At 41.0% G+C, this 16,194-nt stretch overlaps 1 protein-coding gene across 2 annotated transcripts; it reads left to right on the plus strand.

Moving 5' to 3' along the window:
• Window positions 1-60: 60 nt before the first annotated feature.
• Window positions 61-3,408, plus strand: LOC128741331 (BTB/POZ domain-containing protein 1-like). 2 transcript variants are annotated; one of them, XM_053837083.1, is made up of 3 exons: window positions 61-230; window positions 1,966-2,033; window positions 2,142-3,408. In XM_053837083.1, the coding sequence occupies exons 2-3, from the start codon at window positions 1,989-1,991 to the stop codon at window positions 3,240-3,242; spliced, it is 1,146 nt and encodes a 381-aa protein (XP_053693058.1). In that variant the 5' UTR covers window positions 61-230; window positions 1,966-1,988; the 3' UTR covers window positions 3,243-3,408. The 2 variants fall into 2 exon arrangements, with proteins under 2 accessions (XP_053693058.1, XP_053693068.1); XM_053837093.1 differs by lacking the exons at window positions 1,966-2,033; window positions 2,142-3,408 and adding an exon at window positions 576-1,917.
• Window positions 3,409-16,194: the final 12,786 nt, after the last annotated feature.

Raw genomic sequence — 16,194 nt, forward strand, 5'->3', positions numbered from 1 at the left:
TTTCTGGCAACTCTAGTTCAGATCAGATCAGTATCAGTATCGGTAATCAGTTTCAGAATTTATAGTTCAACTTCAGAAGCAGACATTCGAAAAGTGATAACATTAAATTATTTTTGCCTTGTCCGGTGTAAAAGTTTTTGGAGCAAATCGTTATCAGCCATGTTACCGTAGTTTCAAAGTCAAAATAAAACAATACCCCATTACTGCGTGCGACGCACATCCAACTTCTGGTAAGTGTTTAACCATTCCTACAGTGATTGTTAAATCACACCCTATTCTTGTCTGAGCGACGTATCGAAATTGGCTCGTGTATTCTATTTTTGTTGAATTTTTAAAATTTGTTCCGTAAAGTTTATTCTCGTTTAATTTTTTTACTAATAAAAATTAGTGTAGAGTGTTGGCATTTGTGTGGAAAAAATGGGAAAATGCATATGTATCACAATGCCGAGTCCAGTCCTTTTGCGTTTTTCCAGCTGCTTTCGTTATTTATTGATAGGCTAATCATATCATACTGATTGAGTGAAAATTTGCGAGCAGCATCTTTGATGGTATGCATTTTCTCCTTTTTTCCACAGATCTTGTGTGAGGCACGAACCGGTCTTCAACCCTCCGAACATGGCAGCATCAAAATCGGGTCAAACTGGCAAGGGCGAACTGGCGCTGAATTACGGTGGCTCGACTCTAGACCGAAAGGAGTATCTGGTGAACAATGAGTTTATGTCGGATGTGGTCTTTCTAGTCGGATCCAAGCAGAAACGACGGATTTATGCGCACAAGTTGTTCCTTATTGCGGCATCGGAGTATTTTTTTGCCATGTTCAACGGCAACTTTCGTGAATCCAGCGAAAGCGAAATAGTGCTTGCGGATGTGGAACCGGAGATATTTCTCGAAATTTTACGGTTTGTCTACTGTGGAAAGATCGAATTAACCTTCGGTAATATTCATGAGATTTACATCCACTCGAGGAAGTACATGCTAACGGAATTGCTTGCGATGGCTTCCAACTTTTTGGAACGTAGTATCAATCCTGAAAATGTGTTGAAGATTTTCACGCAGAACCGGTTCTATGGTTTCCAGTTTGTCGACGAAGAATGTTTACAGCTCATTTGTAAGAATCCGCTGTATTACTTTAATCACGAAGAGTTTGCCCTGATAGATCGCGAATCGCTTAGTCTGATCTTTAGTTCGAAGAAGATTAATTGTACCGACGATCAGCTGATGGGGGCGCTAGATATTTGGGAGAAGAATCACGATTCAGAAAGCGTTGACGAGCTAAAGTCAATCATCAAGAATTCCAAGCGTTCGTACGATTGTTACAAGCTGCGCCTGTTTGGCACTTCGTCCGGATCGGAACCAAACGACTTTGGATTTTCGATTACCTCGGAGACGATCGTACAAATGTTCGGTATCGGTGTGTTCATTAAGTCTGCTGCCAAGGTCATCTCGATTGATGTCAAGATCTGGGAAAACGACATCGAGGTGCGATACGATCAGTTCGAGTACGAGAATGATGACTTCGTGACGGTAGATGTGGCCAATCTATTCTTCGAGCAGCTCGAGCTGACCCCACACCATCGATACAAGATTTCGCTTAACATCACACCAACGATGGAACCATTTACCATACAGAATCCGAAGATCCATCACGATCGCATCAAAATGTCGATCGCGAACGTCATGTATGGTCGCTGTGATAGCACGTTCTGTGCGATCGCGCATTTGCACTGCAAGGAGCGGATGCCAAAGTTGAAGAAGTGATCGTATGTTTTTAAGTAGGCTTCAAAAGTTCAGTATTGTGCTAGAAGAATTTTGTTGATCCTCTTTTTTATAGTATGTAGGCGTACTTACGAATAACAGTCCAGTGTAAATAAAGAAGGTCTTTGAACGAGATCGTTCGACGACTAATGAATGCTTGGTCGAAGTCATTGCATTTCAATGTGCCTTTCGTTTCACTTTTTTTTACAGTTTCCGTTTAATCGGTTTGTCGAATGGATCCGTCCAATCTTACCGGTATGCTCCCGGCGGCAGAACAGGTAGGGTATGCTTGCTTTCGGAATCACATGGTTGAATTGGCTATTACTATTTGCCCTGCCTTTTAAATAAAAGATCAACTTATCTTCGTGTTTTTCCTCTGTTCTCAGTCCACGTATAGCATGGAGTGCACTAGCGGGCTTAGGTACGACATACCATTCATGAAGCGTCAGGAAAGTCTGATTAACAACCAGTTCCAGTCGGATGTCACTTTTCTGGTGGGTGAAAAACGGAAACCGATCTACGCTCACAAGCTGCTACTGATTATCGCGTCCGAATACTTCAACGCCATGTTCAATGGTAACTTTAAGGAGTCCAGCTCCAACGAGATCGAGTTGCTGGACATGGAAGCGGATATTTTCCTGGAAATATTACGCTTCATCTATTGTGGCAAGGTCAGGATGACGGTTGAAAACGTATTGGAGATTTATGTGCACGCGCAAAAGTATATGCTAAACGAGCTACGCCGTCGGGCAGTTTGCTTCCTGGAGAAGCATATCAATGCTTGCAACGCTCTGAAAATATTTGCCCAGAATCGGCAATACGAGTTTTCCTTTATCAACGAGAAATGCTTGGCGCTGATTCGAAGAAACCCGTTAGGGTTTTTCCACAATGATGATTTTTGTGGATTGGACCGAAAATCACTGGAAATAATTTTTGCTAGCAGAAAAATCAATTGCACAGACGAACAGATTTTTCAGGCACTCAGAGAATGGAAAAAGTGCAATGAACATGAAAGCGTCAGCGAGCTGCAGTTGGTGATTAGTGCCAAGCGATCGTACAACTGTTCAAAGTTGCGTTTCTTTGGCAATATGTCACTGTCCGACCATACTGATCTCAAGTTCTCCGTGGATTATCAGCACAACCTGGCATGTTTCGGAATTGGGGTGTTTATAAAGTCACCGGAAAGTGTAATCACGATCGAAGTGGAAATTACGGAAAATCTGGAAGTTTTGGATCGCTTTCGGTTCGACTATGAGAATAAAGACTTTTCAGCGGTTAGCGTAGCCGATTTGTTCTTCGAAGAAATAACTTTACGACAAGGGGAATGGTATACCATTTCGGTTACGTTCATTTCGGACATGGACCGTTACTTTACGATCACTAATCCGCAGATTTGTCACGACAAGCTGAAGCTGTTTTTTGACAACAACTACAACACAATTAGGAGTGTTATTTCGCATTTATATTACGATGAAATTAAAAAATAAGTTTAAAAGTGTAGGCGGTCCATGTTTGTCCTACAGTAAATATTCCAGTGTGTTCCTTAAGCATGTGAGATTCACAATTGAAGTTTTACTTCAGGTTTTATTTAGTAACTTGGTAACATATTACCTATCTGAATATTTTAAGCTTGTAGCAATGTAGTATTCAACTAATAATAATACCGAAATAGTTCCAAAATCTATTATTGTATGTAGAAACCGTAGGTGGCCGATTTCACCATTCAGCGCATTGCTGTTTTTTTGTTGTTTTTAAATAACAATTTATCTGAATCCGAAAAGAAAGCCGTCTTTTAAAACCGCGTTAACTCCAAACTTCGCGTAAATTCCAAAATTCGCGTGCGTGAAAAACCGACTTCAATGTATAATAAAGCAATCTGATCAGCCAAGAGCCGAGGTTGCTCTTGCTGTATCAAGAATTCCTCTCCATTGTACTCGGTCTTCTGCTACCCGTCACCAATTTGTTGCGCGTTTCGACACATGCAAATCGGCTTCAACTGGGTCGAGCCATCTGGCACGTTGGGCCCCTCTATTTCTGGTGGCGGTGGGGCTCTTGAAAAGAGCGGATATCACTGCACAGTCGTCCGGCATCCTTGCGACGTGGTCGGCTCAGCGTATTCTCCCAATGTTCGCCAGGCGTACGATGGGAATCTCTCTAAGTAGTGCCTGCAGGTCGTGGTTCATAGGCCTACGCCACTCTCCGCTATCCGTTTGTACTCTGCCAAAAATAGTCGCGACACCTTTCGTTCAAATACGGCAAGTGCACGTATGTCTTCCGTAAAAAAATTACGTCTCAAGTCCGTAGAGAACTACCGGTCTGATTAGCGTTTTGTACATCGTCAGTTTTGTGTGGCGGCGTATGCTACTTGATCGAAGTGTCTTGTGGAAGGAACCGTAGGCTCGATTCCCAGCTTGGATGCGTCGTTGAATCTCCTTACTCGTATTATTGTCGGTGGTGACCAGAGATCCCAAATATACGAATTCATCAACCACTTCCAGTTGATCACCGTCAATAGTCACTGTCCGTGGGAGGCAACCGTTGCTTTCTCTAAATCCTCTTCCTTCCATATATTTGGTTTTTGACGCATTGATTTGTAACCTCCGTTTTTAGTCTGGCGTTGATTGCCTCCGCCGTCCCATGGTTTTTAGTAATAATATTGAGTTCGTCTGCGAAGGCTAGGAGTTGCCTACTCTTGCTGAAGCTCCTTCCTCTAGTTTTGATGTCCGCTCACCTGATCACGCCTATAATAGCGATATTGAATAACGTACAAGATAGTCCATCCCTTTGCAATAACCCTCTGCGTGACTCGAAAGGATTCGGGAGTGTCCCCGAAACGCGCACGTAGCACATCACTCGCTCCAAGGTAGCTTTGATCAGCCTCGTCAGTTTGTCTGGCAAACCGTACTCGTGCATTATCTGCTATAGCTATTCGCGTCCAACTGTATCGTATGCTGCTCTAAAATCCACGGAAATATATTGCCTGGGCACGTTGTACTCTCGATATTTCTGAAGGATTTGTCGGGGGGTAAAAATTTGGTCCGTAGTAGCACGGCCCCCCATAAAGCGCGCCTGATACTGCCTTACGAATTCTCTTGCTATAGGGGATAGACGACGCAGCAAAATCTGGGAGAGCACCTTGTAGGCGGCGTTGACCAGCGTAATGCCGCGGTAGTCAACAATCTAGCCGGGTCGCCCTTTTTGTAGATGCGACAGATTACACTTTCCATCCACCCCTGCGGTAGTTTCTCCTCCTCAAAAATTGTAGAGTTCTGACGAGAGTCGGTCCTATTATTCTTCAGCTGACCGATTTCTCTTCGAGATCCGGAGGCAGCACACTGTTGTCGTTTGTAGACACTCCTAGGTCAATTTCCGTTGCGTCTCCTTCTGCTATATCGCCGTTGAGATGCTCATCGAAGAACTGCTTCCACTTGTCGGTCATCTCGCACTCGTTTGTGATTAGATCCCCTTCCTCGTCCCTACACTCAAAATATTCTGCACATAACTAATGGTAAATTTCCATATGAAATTCTAGATGATTATCATGTGCCGCATATAAACACAATCCGCCAAGAAATACACATAGAAATTATACGGATATGAATAGTATGTGCAATTATACACATAAAAAATATACGCATATGAATAGTATGTGCAAAAGTTTCGCGTACCCATAAACTATAACTGTGTGGCATATAAAGTTCATTGACTAGGCACATTGAAAAAATCTATGTGTGGGACACATAGAAACTATACGAAAAGTTTTCTCAGTGTACATGTCAGGTTTAGGTGTGTAGCCCTTACCCCTACTAGCACAGTTATAAACTAGTTGTGGCAACCGATAAATAACAAATTTCAGTCATATATAGGTTGCAGCAATGACAAAAGTGTGCTGCTTGGATACGAGTTTGGTTCACCTTCTCGTCAAACTTGCGCGTGTCATTAGCCCGGAATAGTTGTTCCAGATCCGATCTCTTTCCTCCTTCTGGCGCTTTTCCCTAAGAATCGTGACCATTCCGCGCTCGTTGAAACTTGGCCAAATTCTCCCTCGTGGATATGCTTAGATAGTTTTTCCAAGATCTTTTGCTCCTCTCTATCACTTGTTGGCATTCCCCGTCAAACCAATCATTTCGTGCGCTCAAGGTTTCCTCATCTAGCACCGCGGATGCAGCCCAGTTGACGGCCGAGCGTATTATGCTGCATCCGTCTTCGAGGGTCCAAGCATCTAGCTTTACAGAGGAACTTAGAGCTTTATCCAGTGAGCGCGTATTTCTCGGCAACTCGCGGGTTGTCGAATTGCCGAATGTTTAACCTTTGAGTGCACATGTAGGGGAACAAGGGGTAAGAAGGCCCGGCGGGGTAAGAGGGACCACATCGATTTCGTCAAGAAATCCTTAAATTTTCTACAAATGCCCCAGTATGCTTTGTTTATTAGCCTATTTAAACACTTTCGAGACAACCTGTGGCACTCAGCCGTATCCAACGTCAAAACTAGAATCAAAACAAACTTTTCGTTCGCAGTGTCTTCATGCGATATAATTTCAGCAGCAACAAATTTAAGGTTTTTCAGCAAAAAAAAGCTAAGTATTTTGACGTTTCTCTTACCACTGACTTTAATTGGGCAATTCTTGTTCTGCGTGTGGCGGAAAATATATATAAAATAGTACGGATTGAGAGATAAAAGCAAAATAATGTAATTTGTTAGCTAGGGGTAAGACGGGCCGTTTTTCACGGGGTAAAAGGGTCATACGTCATAGTGCTCATAATTGCCTAAAGTTCTTCTGTTTAGTGTCTTAATAGATTTTAAAAATATTGAATGAAAAAACCAACCTTTTTCCTGTTAAATTTGACTAACTATTTTATTATTCTGACAGATACGCATTTCGTTTACGACTTGCAGGCAGAGATGCCAGGTGATTTTTTGAAAAGTCTTCACGAATCAAGGAAAAATGTCTTCATTTGTCTGCTTTCGGCTTTCCGCCCATTTAAATTGCATGGTGAAGACATGTCTTCACATGTCTTCAAGTGAAGACATTTCACTTTTTTGTAACCAAAATGTCTTCAAAATGAAGACATGTCTTCACTTCTGGCATCTCTGCTTGCAGGCTTCATCAGTGTTTTTTTCGAAATAGAGTACACCTGTAATAAAAATTATTCCTGAATCTGAGATAATCCTGCCTAACACAGAGCCTCCCACGTCAAAAGAAGCCAACAAGTGCCATTCGAATAACACAATCAATGTAAATTTGGATCTAACGGAATCAAAATTCGATGATTCCAATTCACTTAACGTTGCTTACTTTACCTTCACCTAAAGTTAATGGTATTCGAAGAGTAAACGTCCTGCTGACAAATCAACAAAAATAACACCAAGAAAAGAGTAAATAAAAACCAGTGGAGTAAAATAACGTCTACTCTTATTTTCAAAATTGAACTAGTAGTAAAGTTCCTTCTTTTAGTAGGTGTCTAAATTAAACTATACCTTCTTTTAGCATGTCCCTAAAGACCCCTTAAGAACTTGTTCTTACTTAGTAAATAATATTGAAATTGTGTTTACAACTCAAAGAAACCTTCAAATCTGCCACAATCCGCCTTACTCCGCCATGGTCCGTCTTACCCCTTTGGTGGTCCTTCTTACCCCGCCTGGTTGTGAACGAGTAATTTTTAGACGTTTCGAAAATTGATGAAAAATCACAGAAAAATAAACTAATTAATTCTTTATATAATTTTTAATGGTAGATAAATGAATGCTTTTCCATGTGTGGAACAAGAAAATGTGAATTTTCGTACACATTTTATGCTAGCAATTTATTCGCTTAGGGGGGCCGTCTTACCCCGTCTTCCCCTACTGCTGCTAAGTAATGGCCCGAGTCGATATACGCACCCCGTAGGGATCGGACGTTGGTTATGTTCGAGAAAAATCGACCATCGATAAAAATATTGTCGATTTGGTTCAATGTTCGCTGGTCAGGTGATTTCCAGGTAGCTTTGTGGATACCCTTACGAGGGAAGGTGGTGCTTTTGATCACTAGGCCTCGGAAAGCTGCAAAGTTGATGTATCGCTGGCCGTAATAGTTCATGTCTGTGTGCAGATTATGGGACCCGATCATCGGTCCACATGTTGCTTCCCTGCCGATCTGTGCGTTCATATTTCCGATGATAATCTTGATGGTTGCCTGCAGCTGCGCAGAGAACGCATCTTTCCCGTCGTCAGGTCCACTTTCGAGCGGACAGTGCACGTTTATGGTAATGTAGTTGAAGAAACGGCCTTCTAGCCTATACACATACATCCTCCTTTTGATCGCCTTCCAGTCCATTTCGCGACCCTGCATTCTGCCCATCACTAGGAGGCCGTTCCCAGCTCGTGGGTCTCTTGTGGTCTTGTCGCAACGGATCCTCCACACCTTCTTGCCTTTTAGACGGATCTTCTGCTGTGCCACGATGCCGAACCTTCGGGGTTCTAACTAATCGAACAGCACCTCCCAAGCAACAATTTGAGTTTTATTGCACTCTTATGATGGTATTTGGGACCAATTTTGGTCATGAAAACCATCATAAGAGTGTAATAAAACCCTTATTGTTTCTTGGGCTTGTTGCCACACGCGAAATTTAGAGCGTGTTCAGCACATTTAGCCCTGGTTCCTTGGTTAAACGCAACTGGCCTGTGGAAACGAGTTCATGTGGACTATCCGATTGAAGGTGATTACTTTTTACTCGCTGTGGTTGCTTTCACCAAGTGGCCAAGGAGTAGTTAGTACGGCAGCATCAACGATCACTATATTGCGGAACATCTTTGCTCTTTAGCGCCAACGAAACACAATTAACGAGCGTAAGATTCCAAAATTTTTATGCCAATATGGGTATACAGCATATAACCACAGCCCCGTTTCATCCACAATCTAACGGTCAAATCGAGTGTTTCGTGGACATTTTCAAGCAGGCGGGCGGTGCAGAAAGTTGGCGAAGGGAGGACTTGGAGTGCATTGATTAAGCCTTGGAGATATTTCTTTTAACAACCCTATCATACCGAATCTGCACGCAGTAAAGAGAATGTCGCCAGTCTAGGTTATGTTTGGGCGCAGCATTCGTACGAATTTGAATGTCCACTGCTAGCACCCTTAATGCTAAATATTCAGCTAAAAAGCAAAGCTCTACAGCAAACACAAGTGGCATTAGGCTGAAGGCATCGTTTGCGACCGGGTTGGGAAACTTAGGTATCACCGTTTGGGTGGATGGACACCGGCTGATAAGATCCCATGTGAACCAACTCTGTATCAGATAGTCAATTAAACTGTGAAAATCACATTTCACTAAAACTATTGCCATCTAAAATTTTGAAATTTCATATGCTTGTTCGTTCTGTTAATGGTTCAGCATTTGATGGAAAAGTTTTGGTAGATTTTAGTTTTTTTGAAACGATGGTTCTACAATTGATGACGGGACGGTAGGGGAAAGAAATGAAAATTTTTTGGTGAAGGAGGGGAAGAGCGGAAAGGAAGCCCCCCCCTTCCCCTTCCCTTGGTAGCTATGCTTGACAAATAGTCATTTTGACTCCTACCTTTTGTCCAATGCTGGAAAGTGCATGAGTCGAACCAAGCTGTAATCTGAGATTATAACCGAATTCGAACCCACAACACCCGCCAGGGCATGTGGTTCGCTGGTACTTGTACCTTTGAACCATAGAGGCGCTGGAGGTTTTAGTTGCAAAACCTTGTATATCAACATTCTTTTTCTCGACTTTGATTCCGATCTAGTCACTGTCCCGCAAAAAAAGTAAAACAGCGCGAAAATAATATTGAATTCTTACTATTTAATACTAAATTGAATTGAGTAACCAAGCTACGAGGTACGACGTGGAAATTGTGATTTTGGGACATACTGCTAAGCCACACGCCACACGTCTTTGTCCACTATGAATTATTTTAATTATTTGTTTCGTTTCAGATCATGAAGCACATCCTACTGCGCAGTGAAAACTTTAGCCGAAACTGCACATGAATACCAGAAGAAAAAATTGAATTAATTACACAGGTCTGCAAAAATAAAAATTTTTTCAGATGCATGAGATATTTTAGGTGAATCACATGTTTTTTGGGGTGCTGAATCCAAAATTGATTTCTGTTTTTCTCCATCACGTACAGATTTTTTTGCAAATTATGCTTCTTATATGGACAAGTCACAAATTAGATGGAAAAATTATTATCACAGAATCGTATTAAAAAACCTAAATAAGATTTTTTTCTCTAAATTTTTACTAAATAAATACAGGAAAAATACTACTGGACTGAAATTTTTATCTTTACTCTTTTTTTGCCCTTCTACACAGGGTTAGTGTACTCAGGTACGCTCACTTACGCAAATTCAACTGCTGTGCCTCACAGAAGCAAAATCTGTAAAAGATATGTAAGAAGCATTTGTAGAGCTGAATATAATCTACAATTTTGTTGAATAGAGTAGTGCATTATTTTTTCCATTTATAATAAAGACGGCCTTTAAGCCATGTTATATAAATAGAACGTTTGTTTGAGCTAAGGATAAAGTTGCAATACTATTAGCACGTAAATACAAAAGTAATGGCGTGCTCAATTCAGAAAGATTGTAGATTGCATTCAGTTCTACAAATGTTTCATACATGATTTTTATCAAATTTGCTTCTATAAGGCGGCACACAGTCGACTGAGCGCAAGTGGGTGTATTTGAGCGCACCAAATTTACTTTAAAATAATATTCTCCATAGTTTCTCCATCGTATATCGTTTTCTTCCAAAACATGGAAGGGTTTACATTAATAAATACAATTCTGATGTAAAAATCAATTTTTTAATGTAATTTACTTCCGGAATATTTCTGCTACTTTATGTCTAAAACCAACTTTCAAGATTATTCAACAAGTATTACATGAAAATGTGACGTGAAGGACAATTTTTATTATTTTTTCTGAATTCAGTGGACAAAAATCTATAAGAATCAGTTAAAAAATCCTATGCAGTTTTTTTGATGCAGACCTGTGTTATTGGAAGCACTTATGGAAACTCAAATGACGCAACTCTATTCCATTCGAAGGACTGCTAGTGTTCTATTTTTGCCCACTTCATTTCATGTTAAAATGATGGAGTGAATTGCCAGCCAAAGTGCTTAAGGCTTAAGATCTGAAGCAAATATGTCACGTCCTTCTCATGGACCAAACAGAATGCTGCGTACACGCATCCGCATGAAATTACTGTCAAATTGATGCTGCCGGATGCGTTGACGTGGCATTCTCTTTAGTCCTTCACAAACAAATCATTACGTGGTTTAGAGTAGGTACAACGAAATTGATTATTACATGGAAGAACCTTAATGTTGGAAGGTGGCTCTTATAACGCCGGAATGCACACAACACCTGCACCAGAGGCACCTCTGGTTGTAGGTTCGGTCAATCCCTTTTGGCACAGAACAGAAGTGGAAGTCCGAACGATTCGGCGATATCAAAAATGGTAACAGCCCAAGTAACAACGGTAGCTGAATTGCAAGAGCAATGACTGTTTACGGGCTGGTTTAAGGCGATCAAAGCTGCATAAAGTAAGCACTTAAATGGTGTTTAAATAAGCGATGTTTAAGCTATTTTAGGTTTTTCAAACCAGTTCTCTCCCAAAAGCTGATAATCAAGCTTAACAAGCCATAAACATCAAACCGTTTTACGGCTGCTTAAAGGTGTTAAAGTGTAGAGTAGAGGCTTTCATTGGGCTCACAGCTTTCAAACACAGACAAACAGACCTAACACTCGTTTTCCATTCTTCGTACCGTTTAAACCGTCATTTCAAATTTGGGCTTAGTTGGGAATGTCTCCGTTTTGGTCAAAGTGGCGCTTTTTGACGGAGGAAAGGGAATTCCCCATAAAAAATACTTGCTGCTTCGAGGGATACTCCTGTTGTTATTTGATGTTTGGGAATGTTAGTCATAGATGGTGCTAGTGTTCAGGTTAATTGTGAGGTACGATAATTTTTGTAGATTTTTCTTCCAAAAGTTATGTCTGTTTGTCTGTGTTTCAAGCTACTTTAAGGCTGCTTAAAGGTGTTAAAATGGCTTTACAAACTACTATCAAGTTTTCATTCGGCGCACAGCACACATACTGTCAGATCATAGAATTTCGCAATTCGGCTGACAGCAAAAGTTTGTCAGTTATCGACATTATCGACTGCTTTCAGGTGTAAAGATATTCCCACTGTCTGTTCTATAGATGCAGATGGGGCAGATCATACGGTGAGTGCTTATGGACCAGAAGATGACGGGTTCAATTCCCGAAACACATGCATTTTTAATTAGCTAGCTTACTTATACGAATTAAAGTTATCCGAAATTAAAAATATCGCGTTCGACAGATGGTTCACAGCAAAATAAAAATGACGCGTTCCATTTTTTTAAATTTAAAAATAGATTCTTTTTTTGGCTGCATAAAGGTTGATGAGACGTTGATTAAGCGACTGGACGAGTATATTGCAAAACTATTTCTCCTTCTAAAAATAGAATTGACAGCATTGCGCACATTGGCTATTTAAAAGCGCGCAAAAGCCTCTATTAAGCTTCATCGCAGCTTCGAAAGCAGCTAACAACAAGCCTGAAGCTTGATAAAATCACCAGATTTAGGTGTTTAAGAGTTGAAAACAGGTTTTTATTTCTAAACCTAAACCATAGTTCAGCCACAGGTTGAATAAAATCAGCTTTAAAAGCGTTTAATCAGCCTGAAATTGTTACTTGGGGACTCTCACAGTCACCCTCACCTCACCTTAACGGCCCCATTTGATTTGTACAGTCATCTAGGTGAGCGGAGTCACCCAGGTGACTCTGAGAATCGCAAATTGTCACCTCACCTAAAAAATTTGGGTGAGGTGACTGTGAGAATAGGGCCCAATATTTTTCATAGACGACGGGAATCCTCACTTCCGCTCTATTGGTTACGTTTCATAAATGAGCTCTATTCCAAAACTTCTAGAAAATTCAAATCTTCAAAGAATATATGACCTTAAGCTGTGGGGGTTTGCAACGAATCTATAGAGTCTAATAAAATCATTTGAATGAATTTGTACCGCTAGGAAATGAATTAGGCACCGAATTTATGAATGCACAAATTTCTGTAATTTTGACACCTCTGATTCTGACGCATGCGTATGACTCATGCAAACGGTGTACACCGGTTACATGAAGGTCGGTGAAAACTTCAATTGATAAAGTGTCTTATATTCATGTTTTGGTTTCAGTATTGGCCCGTCAGTAACATGCAGAAAACGTTAGAGTAATATTATAATTGCAGTAATATGATGTTACAGTAACACTGGATAAGGTTAATTAAAACTATAAATGTAAGCCACACACAGGAATAAATGTTACACGCAACAGCTTTCAACTCAGTTTTTAAAAAACTTTTATCCTGTTCCATCCTGTAGAGAATAAACCTTATTTGGTTGGTTTAAATTTTTCATCCATGCCCATTTGAAAGATCGGGCAATAACAATGTGTTAGAAATGAGATCGAAAACAAAAGAACATCTTACCAGCAATGTACTGTATAAGCAGTGGCGACTCGTGGTGGTTTAGCTTACCTGTTCAACCAGCGAAAAATACAAATTAATAAGCAGCTTTTTTGTTATCGAAATTCTATATTTTATTCATAAAACAAACATTAGGGGTATTCACGTAGCGCTTGCTATGTTGCGTAAACGGTGTATTTCGTGTATATGCTGCCGCAATTCGTATAGCAGTTCCGGTTTCTATGGAAGCGGCAGAGTAGCGGCAGTATAAATACGCAATACTCCGTATACGCAACATAACAAGCGCTACGTGAATACCCCTATTATTTAAATAACAACGGAATACGGCGGTTTACTTTACCAACAAACTCGTCTCTGAATTTTAACTACGAACCTAAGACTTTCCGTTCAATTTACCTATTGAACCAAATTCAAGAACAACCACCACACGCACCACAAGCAATATGCGTAAGTTGTTCAATGCTAAAGATGAACGAGTTAATGAGAAAATTTGGCGAATAATGCATGCCATTCCCTTCGTACCAATACATTGTTCCTGGTGCTAATCTCTAAAGTAACGTTCAAGCGTCGTATTGAACGTTTTGCTCATTAGCTGCGTGACTAGATAAAATGGAATCAAAGCGCAGGCCATAGGGATATGTGGTAGTAAGTTGTTCAATGCTGAAGATGAACGAGTAATGAGACAATAATGCGCCCGCGCTTTCGAGTAAAAGCTGTTTCACATTCTCTTTTTATCTCCTTCGTACCCAGAATCAACACCAGGAATAATGTGTTGGTATATGCTTGTGCATTGAGATCAAAGCAACGTTCAAACGTCGTGTTGAGCGGTTTGCTCAGCAGCTTCGTAAACTAAACTAATAATTTACCGAATTATTCGTATTGCATATGCGTCGGTTCAAACGAAATCATGAACTAGTGATGAAAAAAAATTTGTCGGGTTGAATTTTGTTGCCTGTCCTATGAACAGGTTGAACATGCGGACGAGTCGCCACTGTGTATAAGCATTGGCGGAACTAGGAAGATTTAGCCCCCCCTAGAAAAAAGGACCTGGCCGACCAAATTAAATGGTCGAAAAAAATGCCGGGGCCATAGCCTCCCCTAGAAATGAGCGCTAGTTCCGTCAATGTGTATAAGAAAAGTTATCAGTTAACTGTTTATGTTTATTCGAATAATTATCGGACAATTTGGATCTAAATGAACACTTAAAAATTACTTAATTATTAGTATTGTCTTGCATTGGCGGTAAATGCGTGATGGTTCGTGAAAATTGAAAAGGTCAGCAAAGCAGTTGAATTTTCTGGCCATGGAAGCGATGGGAGAGTTGGCAGCGTATTGCGTTGAATGGGAGTCTTCCTGTAGCATCATTCTGGGCCGTGAAACTCTCGATGGTGCGTAGAGTCCGATCTGCGATAGGATGTCCGGTGCACCATATTCGCCAGTTAAAAGCTCTCGCAAACAAATAGAGATTGCAAAACCTATCTATGTTGACTTAGCGTTCTTAAACCCGACAGACGACAGCGGTCTTCGTATGGCATTAAATAGTGCTGATCCCTCCAGGAAAGATGACGAGGCGCATAGCGGACATATCCAGTCATTAGCCAGTCTAGCGGACCTGATAGACTTGTGCGGATCCCTAACGATGCGCGCAGCGTCGATCGTACAATAGGGTCACTGAATTCACTAGCGATCATAATTACATATGAACCCAAGGCTACGATTGGATTTGTCAATGATGGCATGTGGGAGAAATGTGGGACTTCATGGTGAGTTCTTCTTCAAGTATTACTCCAAAATCCGTCACCTGTTCCACCCTATTCAGTTTGGCTCCGGAAATTTCGTAATCAAACTCTATTGCGTTTCTAGTGTGATGAAAGCTCATGACGCAACATTTCTCCAAACTCAATAACAATTGGTTCCTTACGCACCAGTCATTAAATAAGTCCAGAGGCTTCTGTAATTCCCTGCAGTCTGCCCGCTAGCGAAGAAAAACCTTACAGCTTCATTGAGTAGTAATGCTGCATCATTTATCTAGATACAGAATAGCAGTGGTCCCAAATTGCCACCCTGTGATACACCAGGACTATTTGTTAAAGCGACAGATCAGCAGTTATCAAGCTGTAAGCAAATTTGCCTATTCGTAAGGTATATTTCCAACCATCTGCACAATCTTGTGGCACACCCAAGTTTCTCCAGTTTCATCAAAAGAGTAGTATGATTAACGCGAATAGTAATGATAGTGAAAGGTAGGTAAACGGCTGGATAATGCGGATCATCGGTGCGTTGCGCACTGGGCATAAAATAGACCCTACAGTGGTCCATAGCATCTTATCCAGCAATTCCTAGATCTACCTCCCCGTAATATTAGCCGGGTTACGAGTAACCTTGGTGGAGAGGCCGGGCAAAGAGTGTGCGTGTACAAATCTACCACCTCTGTTCATTAACTCCTATCCCTACCTACACGTGGTGCCGGTTGGAGTATGCAAACGGGGTAGTGGGAACAGTGGCTCCAACCCACTCTAATTAGAAAAATAAATATTTTCGTATGCAACCCGTGACCTAGTACCAAATTTTAAATTTTTTTAAACTGCCAAAATAATTTAAAAAACACTTAACATTTCAAAATTAAACCCATAATGTTTATTCTTTTTCATTCAAATCGACAACAGACCGGCTTGAAAGAAAATCGTTTCCTCTTTTCAAAGCGCCGGCGTCGCGCTGATAAGACACTCTTGCCTATTACAGAACTAAACTTCTAACACCGCATTTACTTTACACATGATAGGACGTAGCCGCCGCAGCACGGCCTGCCGAAGCCTGGTGTGCGCTGATTGGTTGGTTCTGCAAGTTTTCCAATCAGCCGTTCGTCTGTCATTATTTAGTTTGCTTTGATCGTTCATCGGTGTTTGATGTGTGTTG

This window comes from Sabethes cyaneus, chromosome 1, assembly GCF_943734655.1.
Source record: "Sabethes cyaneus chromosome 1, idSabCyanKW18_F2, whole genome shotgun sequence".
Classification (NCBI taxonomy): Eukaryota; Metazoa; Arthropoda; class Insecta; order Diptera; family Culicidae; genus Sabethes; species Sabethes cyaneus.

Coding starts and splice junctions, on each gene's coding strand:
- LOC128741331 (XM_053837083.1), top strand. CDS start 1,989: ATGGATCCGTCCAATCTTACCGGTATGCTCCCGGCGGCAGAACAG. Junction 2,034..2,141: donor TGCTCCCGGCGGCAGAACAG/GTAGGGTATGCT, acceptor CTCTGTTCTCAG/TCCACGTATAGCATGGAGTG.